Consider the following 19,174-nt stretch of genomic DNA (forward strand, 5'->3'; position numbering starts at 1 on the left):
GGTCCATGTCCGGAGTCCCCCACCGATCCATATCATCTTGAAGGCTGTGGATGACAGCTTCCATTCTCCCGGGTTTAGGCTTTCTTGCTGAGGAAGTCTGCCGTGGTGTTGTCTTTCCCGGCGATGTGGATGGCGGAGATGTCCTGGAGATTTGCTTCCGCCCAGGACATCAGGGGGGCTATTTCTAAGGATACCTGTTGGCTTCTGGTTCTGCCCTGTCGGTTGATGTATGCCACCGTGGTGGTGTTGTCCGACATCACTCTGACCGCTTTGTTTCGAAGTCTGTGGGCAAATCGCAGGCAGCCTAGCCTGACTGCCCGTGCCTCTAGTTGGCTGATGTTCCACCCAGACTCGACTTTGTTCCACCGCCCTTAGGTGGTTAGCTCTTCGCAGTGTGCTCCCCATCCGCTTAGGCTGGCATCTGTGGTGAGCAGGGTCCAGGTTGGGGAGGATATTCTTTATCCCTGGCTCATGTGGTTGGATTGTAGCCACCACCGTAGCTGAGTCCGCACTCTGGTCGGTAGAGTAGACGTACGGTGTAGTTCTGTGACCGTGGATTCCACCGAGATAGGAGGGAGCGTTGCAGGGGTCTCATGTGAGCTCGCGCCCATGGTACCACTTCCAATATGGATGCCATTAGACCGAGAACTTGTAGATAATCCCAAGCTGTGGGCCGGGTGGCGCTCAGCAGGGTCTGGAGTCTGTTCCGCAGTTTTGATCTCCTCGTGGGGGTCAGGCTGACCTTGTCCTCCTTGGTATTCCAGAGACTGCGATGGCTGTAGGGAGCTCTTGTTCGTGTTGACTACCCATCCTAGGCTTTCCAGTAGAGTTATGACTGTTGGTTGCTCGGTGGCTCTCCTCCGGTGACTTTGCCCTGATCAGCCAGTCATCCAGGTAGGGATGGACGAGGATTCCTTCCTTCCTGAGTGTCGCCGCTACCACTACTATTACCTTGGTAAAGGTCCGCGGTGCGGTGGCTAACCCGAATGGTAGTGCCCGGAATTGGAAGTGTTGGTTCAGGACCTTGAAGCGTAAGTAGCGCTGGCGTTCCTGATGGATTGGGATGTGCAGGTAGGCCTCTGACAGGTCCAGGGATGTGAGGAACTCTCCTGGCTGTATTGCACGTATGACTGACCGCAGGGTTTCCATGCGAAATCTTGGGACCCTTAGGTGTCGGTTGACTGACTTGAGGTCCTGGATGGGCCTGAAGGTGCCCTCTTTCTTGGGTACAATGAAGTAAATGGAGTAATGTCCAGAATTTATCTCCCGTGAAGGCACTGGGGTTATGGCCTTTAGGGTGAGGAGTCTGGTCAGCGTAGCTTCCACTGCTGTTCTCTTGAAGGGGTCGTGGCAGGGAGATTCCACAAACTTGTCCGGAGGGATTCGGAGGAAGTCCAGGTAGTACCCTTCGCGTATGATGGCTAGGACCCACTTGTCCGAAGTTATCTCGACCCATCTGCAGTAGAATAGGGTTAGTCTGCCCCCTATGGCTTCTTCCCTTGGATGTGTCGGCTGATTCTCATTGTGGGGTGCAGCTGGGACCTGAACCCGAGCCGGTTCCCCTCTTGCTGTGCCTGTTCCGAAAGGACTGATTTCTGGCTGGAGGACGCGGTGCTTGGTAGGTATTCCTGTAAGGGTTGAAGCGTTGTGAGCTTCTGCATCTGGATGGCCTGGGAAAGGGGCGCTGGTTTCTCTTTGACTTGTCTTCTGGCAGACGAGGTAATGGAGAGTCGCCCCATTTGTTAGCCAACTTCTCTAGTTTGCTGCCGAACAGGAGGGAACCCTTGAAGGGCATTCTTGTGAGGTGTGTCTTGGAGGAGGCGTCGGCCGACCAATTTCGCAGCCAGAGTTGTCTCCTGGCTGCCACTGTGGATGACACTCCTCTGGCTGCTGTGCGTACCAGATCGGAGGCAGCGTCAGTGAGGAATGAGAGAGCTGATTCCATGACTTCTCCCGGGGTGTTGTTCCTGGCTTGAGATAAACAGGAACGTGTCACCACGGTGCAGCAGGTCGCAATTTGTAGGGACATAGCTGTCACCTCAAAGGCTTGTTTCAGTATGGCTTCCAGGCGCCGGTCATGTGTGTCCTTGAGGGCCGCCCCTCCCTCCACTGGTATGGTGGTGGGCTTAGCGACTGCGCAAACTATGGCGTCCACTTTGGGGCACGCTAGCAGCTCTTTGGTCACTGGGTCCAGGGGGTACATGGTGGATAAGGCTCAGCCCCCTTTGAATGAGGACTCTGGAGCATTCCATTCCAGGTCGATTAGCTGTTGTGCCGCCTGTAGGAGGGGAAAATGGTGGGCCGTCTGTCGAAGGCCCTCTAGCAGGGGGTTCATTCTAGGTCCCCCGGGGGTGCCTTGACCTGGGATAGCGAGTTCCGATAGGTATTGAGATACCAGATCCGGAAGATCTGGTATCTCAATGAAGAAGCGTCTCATTGTTCGATGCGGCTCTGTCCCCGAGGGAAGTGCTCCCTCCTCGAGGGGCTAGACTTCTTCCTCGGAGTAATCCGTGTCCCCGTAGATGGGGCTTCTGGGCAGTGGGGGCCTGTGCCTAGGCCTCGAGGGTCCTGGGGCATAAGGGTCTTCCGGTGGGTATGGGTCCGCTCGGGACTCAGACTGCATCTTGACAAAGGCGTGAATCCCTTTGAATAATTCCACCCAGGAGAGCGAGGCAGGCTCTAAGTTGAGGGGTGCCAGGTCTCTGGGGATCCCCATCTGAGGGATGGTCTCACTGGGGCCTGCTAGGTCCGGGTGTTTCCTGAGAAGCTAGCACTTAACCTTGGGTGAGACTGGCCGTGGCCTGGAGCTCCCAGGGCCTCCTCACATTGGGCGCATAAGGGCCAACTTCCTCACTCTGAACGGCTCTGAGGTGGCATGCTGAGCAGGGGCCTAGAGCTATTATGCCTGACTCTGGAGGAGCCGCTTCTCTTATGCGATCCATTGCGCCATATATATATATATATATATATATATATATATATATATGCGCCGGTGCGCTCCCAGTCGTATATATACGCTTTGTAGTATGCGCGAGCTTATGAGCGGAGGATTTTTAATGTGCGCCAGTTAATGTGCGCCTATAACGTGCACCCAATTATCGGCGCCTATAATACGAGCCCAAATATCAGCGCCTGTCCTAAATATGCGCCCAACTATTTTCGGGCGCCTAAGATACGTGCCCACTAACTTGTGCACTTAGCTTTATTTGAGCGCTCGAGCGGGCGGCGAACAAAGCCAAGATGGCGACGGCGAGCAGGCAAGCAAGATGGCGACCTCCTTGGAGGGTCTCCACGTGGGCGGACCCTGCTAATCCTCGATCCTCGGAGACCAATAAGTAAAAGATGTACGCCTTACCTTGTCTTCGGCGCTTCCCGGTTGCGACCCGGGCGGTCTCCGGCTGCGGGGGGAGAGGGTGATTACCTTCATCGCCGCGCTCGAGGAAGTGCGCCCCCCGCCTCTAAGCCGTGCCTGAGAACTCGTCTCGCTCAGGGGCAAAAGTCCTCGCCGCAAACGGCTCCGGACTGAGGCTGCCTCTATGCCGCGCCCGAGCCCTTCTCACTCGGGGGCTAGGTCCCTGCTGTGAATCGGCCACCGGACAGAGGCTCTTACCTCCGAGGGACCACGGAAATCACCTCGGGAAACTCAACTGGGGGAGGGACCCGAGGGTATCACCACAGGAGTGCGGGGCTCGTCTTCAGGTAGGAATTTTCTTTTAAAATTTGGTAGAACGCTCAGCGAGTGTGAGATAGCTCCTAACTGCTTTGGAGACGGAAAATACTGATCTGCTGCACTTCCTGCAGGGGTATATGTACTAGGTGCTGACGTCAGATTGAAATCTGATCCGTCTCCAACTGCTAGCACGAGTACACTATACCCATTGGTCCTGAGTCCATCTGCTACACGATAGGAAATCAGCAGTTTTAATTTTTGTTTATTTAATCCTATTTTGTAGTTCTCACAGTAGTCTTCTATTTCTATGTCCTAATCAAGACCTTCCATTGCAATGCCTTGGCCTGCCCTTCAAAGTGCAACCATAAGCTGTTTACTGTTAGGTGGCCTTATCTTGGCCATCACAATTGATTCTTTAATATGGGTATTTATTTAATTTATTTAAAAACTTTTCTATACCGTTGCTAAGTTATATACCATCGCAACGGTTTACAAATAGGCACATAGACTAAGGTAAGTAAATGTAGGATATCGTACATTCTAACAGGTGCCAATAAAGTTCAGTTACAATTTCATAAATAAAATCATTATTTGAGTAATGTTGTTCGTCCAGGTATATTATTGAGTTACTATCTCTTTGAGATATTACTTCTTAAATGTAGGATTGAGTAAATTCATTCTCATCTGCATTATCCTGTACTTTCATTCTCTACCCTCCACACTCTTTAGTGAAGGCTTTTTTAAAGAGCCATGTTTTTAAATTTTTCTTAAAAGTTTTCAGATTATTCTGTAATCTGAGTTCAGGGGGCATCGTGTTCCATAGTATGGGCCCAGCCAATGATAAAGCCCTTTCTCTCACTTGGGTTAATTTTGCTGACTTTACTGAAGGGATTGTTAGTAGTGCTTTGTTTGCTGAGCAGAGGTTTTTTTTGTGGAACGTGTACTCGTAAGGCTGTGTGTAGCCAGTCTGTTTCTTTATCATATATTAGTTTGTGTATGGTGCATAAGGCCTTGTATTTTATCCTGTATTCGATGGATAACCAATGTAAGTCTACTAGAGTTTCAGTTATATGGTCCCTCCTCTTTTTTCCCCATCAGTATTCTGGCTGCAGTACTTTGAAGTATCTGGAGTGGTCTTATCAATGTGCTTGGAGTCCTAGTAAGAGTGCATTGCAGTAGTCAGTGCTGGAAAAGATAAGTGTTTGCAATACTGTTCTGAAGTGGGCAGGTGTGAGTAATGGTTTCAATCTTCTGAGGACCATAAGTTTTGCGTAGCCTTCACTTACTTTTATAGATATGTTGCTTCAGGTTGATTTCTGGATCCATTATTACTCCCAGCTTCCTTACTTTTTTGGCTAGCTCAATTTTTGGGTTATTTCTTAGGGTTATCAGTGTTTGAATGATTCCAGTATGTTTTCTCTCAAGGTGAAGGAATTCAGTTTTGTCAATGTTGATAACCAGTTCCATTTGGTTTAGTAGTTGTTTAATTATGTCTAGGTACATGTTAGCTAGACTTAATGCTTTTTCAATTGTGTCGTCTACTGGTAGAATTAATTGAATGTAGTCTGCGTAAATGTAACGTATTATCCCTAGGCCTGCCAGCAGATGACATAAGGGTAGCATATATATGTTAAAGAGGGTAACAGACAGCGCTGAACCCTGAGGTACTCCTGTTTCAAGTTTAAATTTTTCTGATAATGTGTTTATCTGGACTTGACAGAACCTGTTTAGGTAGGATCTGAACCAGTTTGTTTTGTCACATAATCCAATTTCTTCAAGTCTTTTTAGTAGTATTTTGTGGTTTACTGTATCAAAGGCTGCAGATAAGTCTAGCATTATAAGGATGTAATGTTTACTGTTATCAAAACCTTAGTATGTTGTCTGTTAGTGAGAGAAGTAATGTCTCAGTGCTGTAGTGTTTTCGGAAGCCGTGTTGTGAAGGGTACAGTATGTTATTGTCTAGGTGTTCAGCTAGCTGTTTCTGTACCATTTTCTCTATTAATTTAGCTAATAATGGGAGGTTTGAGACTAGGTGGTAGTTAATGAGGATTAGTGGGTCACTGTTTTTCTTTTTGATGATTGGTTTAATGATTGCCCCTTTTAGTATATCTGGCATTAATCCTTCAGTTAGGGATAGGTTTATGATATTAGTTAGGGCTGGGGTTACTACATTTGTAATCTTTTTTTATCTCAGTAGCCAGGACTGGCTTTTCTCCCAGTACCCACCCTCTCACAAGTCAATAACATCAGCGAGACTTAGGCAAGAGTGGGATCAAACAGGCCGCAACTTTATTGTACAACAATTAGGTGCCCGAGCCAGGACTTTACATTTGCTTCCTTGCGTACCCGCCACCAGCCAGCAAGGTGCACAGATCCAGTTCAAACCATTAACATTGCACTATACCCATGACCCCCACCACCATCAGCAAGGGGTTATGACCACCAGCTCCCGCCACCTACAGCAAGGAGCCTCCCGCAGGACAACTGCACCCATTTGTCCCGCTATCAACACATTGCATCTCAATCGGCTCGGGCAACCCACCACGGCACAGGATGGACTCATCCTGTGACCCCCCAAAGATGCAGCCTAGATCCCTACTGCAGCAACGCTTCCAAGGCATCCTGAAATGATTTTAGGAACAAGTCCTGTTCTATAAAGGATAGATATAACCCGTCTGGGCGAAAAAGCCCTTTCCCGCATTCCCATGACCACTCGTGACGAATGTGATGACCCCCTAATAATGTAAGCCAGGAACCAATTTGGCTGTTCACCTTTGCCCGGCAGAGTTTCCAAATCCTTCTTTTCATTACAGCAGGCCTTGGAATAATGTCTGACCAACAAATTACTGTAGACTGTAGCAAGACCGTGGCAGATGTCAAGTCCTTCTGTACCATAGCAATAAACTGGCGTCCAGACTTCGAACCCCAATCATTACCATTTATTTATTTCAGGTTTTTATATACCGGCATTCGAGAGCGCAGTCCCATCATGCTGGTTCACATAAAACAGGGGTGCATTGTGAACATAAACTAAAACAATGGTGCGGAAAAGGCAGTTACATATAACAGGGTGATTAGAACTTGGCAGAGAAAGAAGAGAAAGGACAGGTTAATTAATTAATTTAAACATGTGAACAATAGTGGAGGTGGTTAATCATGGTGTAGGTGGTGATAAGGATTGGTGAGGAAGAGATAGGTCAGTTTGAGTCCGGGAATGCTTGTATGAATATCCATGTTTTTAGTCTTTTTTTAAAAGTTGAGATGCATGTTTCCAGTCTGAGGTTTGAGGGGATGGAGTTCCATAACGGTGGAATGGCTGTAGAGAATGCCTGATCTCTTAGCGTGATGTGTCTGGTAGATTTGGGCGGTGGTACCTGTAGCGATCCTTTGTAGGCATCTCTTGTTGGTCTTGATGAATTATGTATTTGGAGAGGGATCGGTAGGTCAATGGGAGCCAGTAGGTGGATATTTTTGTATGTGGTAAGAATGGCTTTGTATATTATTCTAAAGTGTATAGGTAACCAATGGAGGCTCTTTAGGATGGGGGTTATGTGATCCCTTCTCCTGGAATTTGTCAGTATTCGTGCAGCTGTATTTTGTACCATCTGAAGCGGTTTGGTGTAAGAGGCGGGAAGTCCAAGTAGGATGGTGTTACAATAGTCTAATTTAGAGAAAATGATTGCTTGCAGGATGGTTCTGAAATCTTGTGCATGGAAAAGAGGTCTAATTCTTTTCAGCACCTGTAGTTGGTAGAAACAGTCTTTAGTTGATTATCCATCTAGGTGGATAATCGGAATCCGTGGTTGCCCAAATCGCACTATGCTCCTCTGCAGGCAGGGAAGCAATTCGTTCCAGCCCATGCCCCTGCGTCCCAGCCAACGGATCGTCGCCTTATACTGTGTTAAGTTCAAGTGCACCCAATAAGGATGCTCCTGGGCATGCTTGAAAGCCCACGTGATGGAGTGTCCCACAATCCATATTCGATGTCCCTGATTTCTAGCACCTGAAATGAGAGAAGTGTTAGTATATTGCATTGGTTATTGATGTCCCGGGCGTATGTAGCCTTTGAAGGTGCCTGATTTCCAGCACCCGATCTGCTGAATTACACCTCCCGATAATCCAGCTTGAGCGGCTGAGGTAGCTGCACCTATTCGGAAGGAATGTGTTCCAAAATGGGACGAGTCCAACCCAAAGTACGTTAAAACACTTGCGTAGCACCGCATCGAATTGAAATTTGGTGAGTGGTCTGCCATCTGAGTGAACCAAAAATCTGGATCCCTCAGAGGGGCGAAGGTCTACAAAAGCCCTGTAGTTAGCCAAAGGACAGGTCCTGCGGTTGGGATGGCGCGAAGGACTATGTATGAACCTTTTCCCATCTGATCTGTTTTGGAGCAATGTATAAACAGTATGATGGAATCTGCCATCCGGGTGACGTACTGTGAGCGCAATCTGGAGTACTCCCAACCTTTGGTAGTCCTAGCCACTAGTTTGCTGACCCGAAAAGCTCCAAAGAATGCAAAAACGAAAGCTATGCGAAACAAGTATGTTTCGTATTCAGAACTACATATGTTTGTTAAACTGTCCCATAGTCTCTGTAGAGTATCATGGGTAATGGGATGTTTCCCCTTTACTGCTGATGCTTCTTCTTTTGCCCAACCCAACAATACACGATGTATCAAAAATTGTCCACCCGGGAAACCCCAACCATGAGCCCTCATAAAGAAGGAAAAGCCCGTTAGTTGTCTTGCCACTGCTGCTCTTGATGTCCCTTCTGCTTTTGCCACCTCTATATAATCACATTATGCCCCACTCCAAAACTGGTCCCCCGCGCCACCCCCATTTGGAGAAAAAGGACACTACCTTCTCAGCCCCTTTTAAATATGCAGACCACGTGGAAGGGACTAGTGACATTTGTAGCAACCTCCAGGCTTCTAGATACCAAACTGCTAAAGGAAAGCAGGCACTGAAGCTCCCTGTGGATCCGCTTCTGGTGCGAGTTTCCAGAACGTGTCACACTTTGAACGAGAAAGAGAATCAGCCAAAGTGTTAGAATCGCCCATCATGTGCCGTGCCGTGCCCACGCAGTCACATTTAATTCCATGCAGCGAAGGATGAATTCGCACAGTAAATCCGAGACTAACATGTTTTTTGCTGCTCTCTTGTTGATAACCTCGACTACACCCTGGTTATCACATCAGAAAATCACTTTTTGTTTCTGATCCGCTCGCCCATAGTACAACTGCTACGACGATGGAGGAAAAACTCTAGGAAGGTGATATTCCTGGTGGTGCCAGAATGCACCCACTCCTCAGGCCACTGAGCCACGCACCATGCTCCTTGAAAATATGCACCAAACCCAACCGATCCCGCCACATCAGTAAACAGTTCTAACTCATAATTTGAAACCGCTTCAGACTGCCACTACAACATTCCACTGAAGTTCGACAGAAATCTGTTCCAGATAACCAAATCCTCGTGAATTCCCTTTGAGATGCTGATATGGTGGAAACTTTACTTGACTCCGGACACTGCGGCTGACAGTCGCCGCAAGAAGGCTGTTCCCATTGGGATAACCCTACAAGTGAAGTTTAGGCTACCCACTAGTGAATGGACCTGCTTTAGCGTCAATTTCTTCACGTTCTGTGCTTGTGAGATCAGTCGTTTTAGTTCGTTCACCTTTTCTTCTGGTAACTATGACTGCATGGATAGAGTCTATGTCGATGCCCAAGAAAACCAGCTGTGTGAAGGGCACTACTGTTTTGTTTTCCGCAATGTATAAACTTGTCAGCAACCTGGTGAAAGCAATGCAATAGGTCTTCGCAGTCTCTTGCATGTAGACGACCCATGAATAGGAAGTTGTCTAAATAATGCACTATGTTCGACAATCCTGATTCTTGTTCGATCACCCAATGTATAAAAGAGCTGAAAGCTTTGAAGAAGGCACACGTGATAGAGCAACCCATTGGTAGGCATTTGTCCACGAAGTAACCTCCCTCAGATCGAAAACCCAACAATGGGAAACTCTCCGGATGTATCGGCAATAGACGGAAAGCTGATTCAATATCTACCTTTGCCATCAATGCCCCCTGACCGCATCTCTGCACTAGCCGAACTGCTGAGCTGAACGACTGGTATTTTACCACACAGAGCTCATGAGGGATGAAGTCATTGACCGATCCACCCTCAGGGAAGGACAAATTGTGGATGAGTCTAAACTTGCCTGTCTCTTTTTTAGGGATTACTGCAAGGGGGGGGAAGAATACCAAGTCCAGAAAGGGGGGCTCATGGAAAGGTCCCACTATGTGCCCTAATGTAATCTCTGTGGACAGTTTATCCTTGACGATCCTAGACATGCTGCGTGCAGAGGGGCGATTTGCACCACCCCCCGACTCCAGCGGGGCCCATGAATGGGATAACAAAACAGTCTGAGAATCCTTTCAACAATAACAACGAGGTCTCTGTATTCGGGTACCTAAGCAACCACGGCTTCAATGACGCAACTTGAACCAGTGTAGGCGCTATCCCGAGGTCCTCATTTCTGAGTACCTTTTGGCACTCCTCCCAAGGTAGACCCTGCGCCTGTACCCTCTTCTCCTGAGTGCTTTCCGCATTTTGAAGCTGGATGACCTGCTCCGCAGTTGAGATAGCTGTGGTGGAATTTACATTTCGAGTAGTTGCAAGACGAGCGGTTGAACCGCCAGCAAATATCTGACAAATCTGCGCAGACTCTTCCGGAACCACCTAGAGTGGTGCTAGCATGAAAGGAACGCCCGCCCCTCACTATGTTAGCAATCACTGAGACGCTCGGAGCATAGGAAGGAATCTTTGCTTTCATCTGTGTTAGCCATAAGCCCACATCCCTCGTGTGCCAGGAGAGAAATTTATTCTCTTCCATACGGTCTCGGAAGCGCTCATCGTAACTTAGCCAGGACAAACCCTCGTAGTCCTTGCTGGCTGCCAATATCGTATCTGCGTATGCTAACATCGGGCCATACTGGAAGCTATCATGACGGCCTATCACTCACTAGTCTCAGGAATGAATGGGTCCAATTTAATACATTCCTTGCTATTGTTTTCTTCTGTGTACCTGGGAAGCGCTCTTCACTTTTTTTTTTTTAACTTTTTCCCTGCCTCTCCTACCTTCGAGCAGACGGAAGAGGTCAATATATTTCCTTTGTCTAATTTTCTTGCGAGTCACCTTGGGCACATCCTCCCAAAGTTCTGAAAATGTATCTAACGCAGGCGCACCTCTGTCTTGCCCCTTGTCCCCCTTTTCTGCGTCATTGCTAGAGGACGATCTGGATGAGCTCGAACTTGAGGAGGAAGAGGATGCAGAGGAATCTGACGAGCTAGACCTAGTGCGCTTGCACTTACACTTGGCCTTATCGCGCTGCCTAGATTTCTTGCTTGTGACCTGCTCTGTTCTAACCCCCTCAGGCTGCGCAGTACATGCATTTGATATATCAGCAGAGAAGTCAGGCTGCACACTAGCATTTAATGTATTAGCAAATACGATGTGTAACCCCGACCCAATACCCATCTCACCTGAGTTCGAGACCTCTCTGGTTATGGAGCCAGCTACCAAAGCCAAATGTCTGGAGATACCCTCCGCCTTACACACTTTGTTCTGTTCGATGTCATAAAGCCACCCCTCCGATGTAATTGGTCTCTGTGAAGAGAAAGACAGCAGACGCTGCAGGACCTAGTGTATCTAGGGCATCCCTATAAGGATAGTGACCTGGCTGTGATTCTGTGGGCCTCCCCGCTCCCGGGGGCGGGTAACCATAAGGAAATCCACCTGTTGGCCAATGGCTGGGTGGGTCACCCGAACCACTCATAGGGGACGGCAATCCGCACAGGGGACCAAGACCGTTCCGTGTCCCCAGGCTGAACCTAGGCAACGATCCTGAATGATTGTAATTATCTTTGGAGATGGGGACGTAATGACCTCGATCCCCTTGAACCCTCGAGACCAGACCCCACTCACCCGAGTGGCCTGCAGTCGAAGCGTTGACCCTGCTATGCCACTGTCTTGCCTGTCTGCTAGCTGGGGATCTGAGGTCAACTGGCTCCTCCAATGCTGGCCTGAAGTCCTCGCTGTACTGTCCAATCCTTGTGGCACCATCAGCCGCTCCTGCGTTATCCGCCGTAGGACCAAAGTGTATAGTACTTTGGCCAAAGAAAGCGCCTGTCAGGTGATTGTTAGGTCCCGTATTGCTGTCTCTAAATCATATGCTTCTACTCTCATTGTTTCCATGGGGCCAACTGTATCGTAGAATCCTCTATCTGGGACATCCGTGCCGCATGGGGGGACAGCTGGGTGCCGTGCATTGGATGGGGTTGCAGACGATGGTGTTTCTCGATCTGTCTCTCTTCGTGCAACATCTTCCTCTTTTTGGGGTCAATGGTTCTGAGGTGTCCGTAATCGGTGCTCGAGTTGGAGCTATCCTGGCCTCAGATCGACAGGACCTGACGTCCCTTCCTGCAAGTCTCCTGAACTGCGTGAGACTCGCCCATTGTCTCTCCAGGTGCCACTGCGGCCTCCTCGACTTGATTTCACGTAGGCAGATGTTAGGATCCGTGCGGGGGACGCAAGGTGAACGCTGGTAGTTTCCACTACCGGGCTGAAAGAGCTGTGTCCTCCCTCACACGGGGCCTAGGCACAGGGCGTCTCTATCTGGTGAAGCTTCACCAGCTTCAGTATTCCTACTGTTCAGAGTCTGGTTTCTAGGGCTTTCCATTTTATTTTTTGTCTACCTGTTTCATATTTGTAGTCCCTTATTGTTTTGAGTAAGGTTCTATCCTGTGTTCTGCATGTGGGACTGAGGTGCAGTATGGCTACTGGCATGTAGTTTTGCTGTGAGGCTGAGTCCTGAGACAGTGCTGCTATGGTATGGCAAGGATCTAGGTGTCTTTTTTTTGCAGGGGTTACTTCTCAAAGTGTTTGGCACTTTGCGGTAACTGAGATGAGTATGTATGGAAGAGGAGGAGAACTGAGTGAATGTGTATGAGAGTCTGTGGAGTAAATGAGAGGCATGAGAATGAGTGTGTATTTGTGATAATGAGCATGTATGAGTGAATATGCAAATGTGTGTATGTAAGAAAGTTTGTGTGTATGCTGCTCCAATGTTCCCGCTAAGGATTAGGTTGCTGTGAGCATAAAATTGATAGGCTTTTTGCATCAAAGAAAATAGTGCTCACAGGGTTATGATACCAAACATTTTTACTCAAGAGCAAAAATGTTTGTATTCAGCAACTTAATCCTTAGGGGAACATTGGGTATGGGTGATCTTTTGCCCTTTGGGTGGGGGCACTCGAGGGGTCAACTTTCCATGGCTTAATGCAACTCTATAGTTTAATGTGATCTTCATTAATCCATTTTAATATTAATTAGCTCCTTTGTATGTATTTGCATATAATGCAGTTCATTTGTCACATGGTAACAATTTTTTTGCATTAAATGCAGCTTAATAAACTTATATTGGATGATGATAAACCATCTCTTTCCCATTTACTTATGACTAATGATTACTTATGAGGAAACAAAATCAGTATCTTCAACCAAAAGTACAATGGTGCAGAAGAATTAGGAAAATGTTTTCCTTCTGAAACAAAAAGTGGCTATTAGATAGGTGAAAACTGGAAAAGGTCTAACAATTCAGATGGTGTTTTAATTCATAGAACTGAAACACAAAATCTAATCAAAAACAAACATTATGACCATATTAAGAAACAGGTTAAACTCAAATAGTCATTAATGATATCCAAAAAAACCAGGATTTGCCTGCCTCGAGGGCCCAAATTTAAGAACAGTAAAAAAATGAAAAGGGGTGAATGCAGAAGGGGCTTGGCCATAGCAACAGGAAGACAGTAACTATACTGAGAAGTTACTACTTGCCTGATAATTTCTTTTTTTTTCTAATGAAGACAGGTTAATCCACAACCAGTGGGTTATGCACCTCTACCAACATATATATATACCCCTGCTCTCACATCAGTTCAAATCTTGCTTCTCCCTCTGTGCTACTTGTGACATTGGACAAGTCATTTCACCCCTCCACTGCTTCAGGTACCAAGGACCTAACTATTGTACAAATTGTAACATGCCTGGAGAATGATTTTGGAAAGACTAATAAAAACCAAACCAAAGTGTAACACCTAGGATAGCCTAATATATAGCAGGAGTCCTGTATCTATTCCCAGTATACAGAACCCCCCCCCCCCCCAAAAAAAAAAACAAAACCCCACCACCTAACCAGTATGGGCTAATCAGTTACATCAACAGCTTTGATCTGCAGAATTTTCTCCACTTTCACCCACCCCACTACTATTCCTTGCATAATATATTTAAAAAAAAAAAATCTAAATAAAAGTCCAGGAGAGATTAGCATTTCTTTGACAATCATTAAAAGGTAGAAACTTTCGCTGGATTTCTTATTTTATAAAATACAAATATGTTTACCTTTCTTGTATTCATAAATCCACCAATGGTATGTTTTAATTTCAGAGAAATGCAGAGATAATAAAATATTTTGGCAGCCAGCAAAACTATTCTTACAACAAATTCAAAACAGACTGTTGCTATTGTCTTAAGTAAACATTTTCTTTCTGGCATCAGATACTAAAGAAACAAAAAAAGGAAGACATGGTTTATAAATGAACTAGCACGCAAAGCAATGCAACGTGAATGATTATTTCGGCTTTTATCTACCAAAGAAAGCTTCTTTTAGGCTGGACTGTGAAAAGAGTAAGAACGAAATAAAGCACGGGGGTGGAGCGGGATTGGTGGGTTGAACAGCCGCCATTGTGGCCTTTGTTTTTGCGACGCTGCCACTGGGGCGCTGTTAACGCACCCGGAGAAAAGACCCGGCTGGCGGGCATCGGAAAGCGCCAAGACCGTAAAAAATTATAGCAAAAAGGAAAGAAAAAAAGTCGCCCCCTATCCTATAGAATTATGGGTTATAGCGGTTGGAAGAAACTCCGGTTACTATTAGCTATCCTTCCAGTGCATAGTTTTAAATAATTCTGAAATCAAACCAAAGGAAACGTAACATTCCCTCCCTGACCCGTGACGTCCAATTTAATCACAGAACAGTAATATATTTACTAGGTTACTTTCAGAAAACAAAGCATTCTTTAGTTTTACAGACCTTAGGACTTTATGTCCTTATATTTCGTTTAATAGTATTTGTTGCATCCACAAATACCTGTAGAAGTACATAAATGCAACGTTTCAAAGCTTATTTATAAAATACTACTGTTTATTAATTAGTATATGTTATGAGAAAGGATTTTGCATAGCTTGTACCAGCTACGAGACTAAGAAGTGCTAAAACAGAGCAGGAAAGCAATTTAAGAGAAAGGAACCCAGTAACAGATAAAGAAATCGCAGTCTCCATTGTTTAGCCTGTTCTTCGCTCACTTCCCCAGCTCTTGTTGAGTTTTTACAATAAGAGTTTAACATTATTTCTAATCCAGATACGAGCATTAAAGCCCAAGGAACTGAAGTAGAAATCAATTACAAAGTAACATATCCACAAAATATGACTTCACATACTCAAAAGTTAGTCCACCATGAAAAGGGGTAAAATACAAATGAGAATAAAAAAGATTGGAGCAAGCGGAAATAAGACTAGTTAATATAGGTGAAAAACATTCCATGGGGCTTTAACAGCTTCTCCAGAATATTAATCTCGGGGTTACCAACTTTTCCAAAGGTCATGGTGGCTCACTTAAGGACTGGGAGGAGATGCCCAATCGCTCCTCCACATTAGTATGAATATGCATATATTTGCCCCCTGCTGCTCTCTTTTCCGTTTCTTGTGCTTCAATTTTCTAGCTCCTCTCCCATGTATGTTTCCCTTCTTCCTCCAATCCATGTGCCCCCCCATGACCCTTCTTGCTATCCTTATCCCTAATACTCCAATTCTCTCTTCCTCCAACATCTCCTGTGTCCTATTCGCTCTCCCTCCAGTTGCTCTCCTCTGGTCTCTTCTTCCTTCTCTAGCTCTCTTCCAGCCTGTGCTTCTCCCTCTATTTCTCCCTCTCTAGAGCCCGTACCATATTTTTCTCGCCCATCCCTTCCTTTTTCACTTTATGTCCTCTGGGACATTCTTGAGATTGAGCTATTACTCCCTCTCCCCTCGGTCGACCCCCGCCTCCCTAAATAGTCCCTCTCCCCTCAGTCGAGTCACAGCAGAGGAAAGAGGTAGTGGGGAAGAGCCACAGAGCAACTACTAAAGAGTGTGCTCGGTTGAGTTCCCACCCCCACTCCTTACAGCCGCCAATCACAGCATGGGGCGAGCAGAGAGCGGAACTGTAGCTCCGCTTCGTGCTGCTTTACTCCCTTCCTGTACCGGAAGTGATGCAGGTTCGTAGAGGAATGGAGCTGCCTGCTGAGGGAACCGGAGTTTTAGTGTCCGGTCAAAGTTTCTGAAACCGAATTATTTAGTCCAGAGCTGGGTAGTTGGTAACTAGGAGGCGCATCCATATCGATCTTCCCAGACAAAAAAAAAAAAACCAAAACAAAACAACATGATTTGAGGCGGGTCAAAGAAAAGGTTTTTTTTCCCTGAAATCTGAGAACACATGTAACACAAAAATAGCACGTCATCAGTTTCTACAATGACAGTTTTCTTATGCTAAAGCCAAGTCTGCTATTAATCTATCTAGAACAACTACATGGTAAAATATAGTCTATAAAATTAATCTTAATGTATTTACTGACTGGAAAAACGCGCGCACTTCCAGATTACAGGTCAGCTGTGCAAACTTGTTTCCCGCAAAGTCTCTGATTGGTCGAGAGGTGATCAACTGCCACCCCCTCCTCTCCCAGTTTTTGTGCGCGTCCACCAAGATGGAATCTCATTGGTCGGTATTTGTGCACTCGCCTTTTCCCCATTGGCTTTACGCTTTATGGCGCCAAGTGCAAATCTATAAAATTTAAGCTGCACTTGCTTTTCCACTTCAGTAAGGGGGGGAAAAAAAAAGAAGAACGATATATGTGTTTAGTTTTTTTGTACAGAATTTTTTTTTCTCAAATTTTTTGAGTGTCTTAAACGACGACGTTAAATCTAACTAACCTGTATAACAGCTTTCCCCTCTTTTTATTCAATTTATTGAAATACGCCAGGAAGATGCTCTCCGTGCGTAATCCTCTCTCGCAGAAAAACAGCAGTGTCCACGTTTCGCCGCTGAAGAACCTGACTTTGACTGACAAAGAGAACACGGTGAGAGCCTGCTGCCTGGGCTTCTAATTGCGAGCCTGAATATGAAGGCGTTTCTTGTAACCGCTGTGTAATGGTTGTAAACACGTTTATTTTTCAGCCGCCTACTCTGAACTGCTCGCGCGTGTTGGCTACTAAAACGGCTCGGAGGATTTTCCATGATGTGGAGCATGGAGCGGTGAGTACAGGCTGAGTTTTTCGTGCCTGGGAGGAGGCTGACTGGGCGACGAGCCTTGGCGTGGCGCCAAAGCCGCTCCATTGTCTTGTGGTTACTGTTCAGCCCGCCAAATCCTATATAGTAGCGGATATCTCTGTATAGGGTTTCTTGTGTTCTTTTGAGTGAGGCTTTTATATTAAATGTTTCACCGAATGGTGCTTTATTCATTTTTTGTTTTTTTTTAAAGACGAAATTAAAGGAAGCAGTACAACCCTCCAATCTTCAAGATGAGCCGCTGCTGAGGGATAATCCCCACCGGTTCGTGATTTTCCCCATCCAGTATCACGATATCTGGCAGATGTACAAGAAAGCGGAGGCTTCGTTTTGGACTGCAGAGGAGGTGAGGATGGACGAGAGACTGAGTGTACCACTTTTCTTGCTTCATTTCCAGATATAATTTGAAGAGGCATTGAGAATTCAAACCTGCTTAAGGAATAGTTTTTCCTGTTAAACTTGTAATCTAATGATCCAGCAAGATCTCTACGTGCGTGCTACCTTTGTAGGTGGATGGGTTAATGCATTTGACTCTTAAACAGTTGTTTGTCTTAATCTTTTGTCTCTTCCCCAGTCCTATTTTTTTCATGTTGACACTTTATTTCTACATCCGCAGTCCTTAAGTCATATTCTAAAGTGCATTCTTCAGTTAATGGTGTACTGTTTGCACTCAGAAGTCAATTTAGCATCACTCATCTACATAAATCCATAATGAGATTTAAATAGCCTTCAAACATTTGATCACCTTATAACAAAGGCTTAAAAGAAAAGTGACTTTAAATTGCCAACAATTTTGCTGTAGTATGATTAGTGCATTGTGTTAGCTGAGCTTCTTGCCGCTTTAGGGAGAATATCAAGATGGGAGTGGAATCTGAAAAAAATATTTTGAGGGGAGGATGGGGGAGTGAAGGTTCTACTGAATCTGTGTTCTGTTTTCTATTGGTGTGTGTGGGTTTTTTTTTTTTTTTTAAAGGATGTATTTTGGCCACTGACTTGCCATTAGTAACCAGGAATTATGATTTGTATAGTATGGAGTTTCCCAAACTGTGGGTCGGGACCCCAAATAGGGTCACCCAAACTGGAGCTAGGATCACCTCACATAGCAGCATTCTCTAGGTGCTAGCATCAGCAGCATTAATAGTGGAAATCCAGTGTTTGGGGCATGTGAGGCAGGATGCACTCATAAGCTATCCAGTGGCACTGCTCTTGCATACCCTTGTGATAGCAGGAAGCCCGATACAAGAAGGAATAAAATCCACTGTAAAGTTTTCAAGCTTGCATTAGCCCACAGGCCCTGTATTGACTTTCATTAGTAATGCTGCTACTAATTACAAATAATAGTTGGGCTTGAGGCCAGCCAAAAGGTGAGGGGAGGGCTGAATATGCATGGGCCAGTGGAGATTGCCACTGCCCTTCTTTTCTCACCCACGCCTGAGCTTACCTAAGAGAAAAACATTGCCCCTGCCATCAGCCTACTCTCTTCACTCAACCCCTACTGAAATGCAATTGTACGATTATTTCCCTTTCCATAACTGTTAGTCCACTCTGTCTCACATGTGTATTAACTTTCGGATAAAGTTAATACACATGTGAGACAGAGTGGACTAACAGTTATGGAAAGGGAAATAATCGTACAATTGCATTTCAGTAGGTGTTGAGTGATGGGGGTTTTGGGTAAAAATGATTCCTTTATGAATAATCCATGTTTTATTGTAAGTGTAGTTGCAAGAAATGGTGTTTGGGGAAGTAACATTACTTAGGCAAAAGGTAACCATTTCTAGGTAGATCAGCAGTAAGTGGGGGATGTGCGGTATTTATTGCCCAAAGAAAAATATTGCCTCTAATCCTGGTCATGGAAGTATTTGAAGGAGGGACTATTTAAAGAGAGGGCTTGAGGGAGGGGAGGGGGTTGGATAAGGTGGAGAGTAAGAGGGAAGGGGTGAGAGGGTCAGCTAGGGGATGCAAAAGAGCTGAAGGTTGTGAGAGGGGTTGGACTTTGGAAATGAGAAGAATGGAGGATGGGAGATGAGAGGATGGACCTTGAGAAAGGGATAAGCTGGAGTGCAA

The 19,174-nt window shown here is 45.9% G+C and overlaps 1 protein-coding gene across 2 annotated transcripts in view; it reads left to right on the forward strand.

The window, feature by feature from the left end:
- The first annotated feature begins 16,021 nt into the window (after nucleotides 1–16,021).
- Nucleotides 16,022–19,174, forward strand: part of RRM2 (ribonucleotide reductase regulatory subunit M2) — a 48,940-nt gene continuing 45,787 nt past the window's right edge. The window contains exons 1-4 of one of the 2 annotated variants that reach the window (XM_029595863.1): nucleotides 16,022–16,040; nucleotides 16,803–16,899; nucleotides 16,997–17,074; nucleotides 17,301–17,453. In XM_029595863.1, coding sequence (XP_029451723.1) covers nucleotides 16,807–16,899; nucleotides 16,997–17,074; nucleotides 17,301–17,453 — 324 coding nt within the window. In that variant the 5' untranslated portion in view covers nucleotides 16,022–16,040; nucleotides 16,803–16,806. Of the gene's footprint in view, nucleotides 16,041–16,238; nucleotides 16,355–16,802; nucleotides 16,900–16,996; nucleotides 17,075–17,300; nucleotides 17,454–19,174 lie in introns of those variants that run through there. The other variant, XM_029595862.1, reaches the window with a different exon arrangement.

The sequence above is a fragment of the Rhinatrema bivittatum genome, chromosome 3 (assembly GCF_901001135.1).
Source record: "Rhinatrema bivittatum chromosome 3, aRhiBiv1.1, whole genome shotgun sequence".
Taxonomy (NCBI): domain Eukaryota; kingdom Metazoa; phylum Chordata; class Amphibia; order Gymnophiona; family Rhinatrematidae; genus Rhinatrema; species Rhinatrema bivittatum.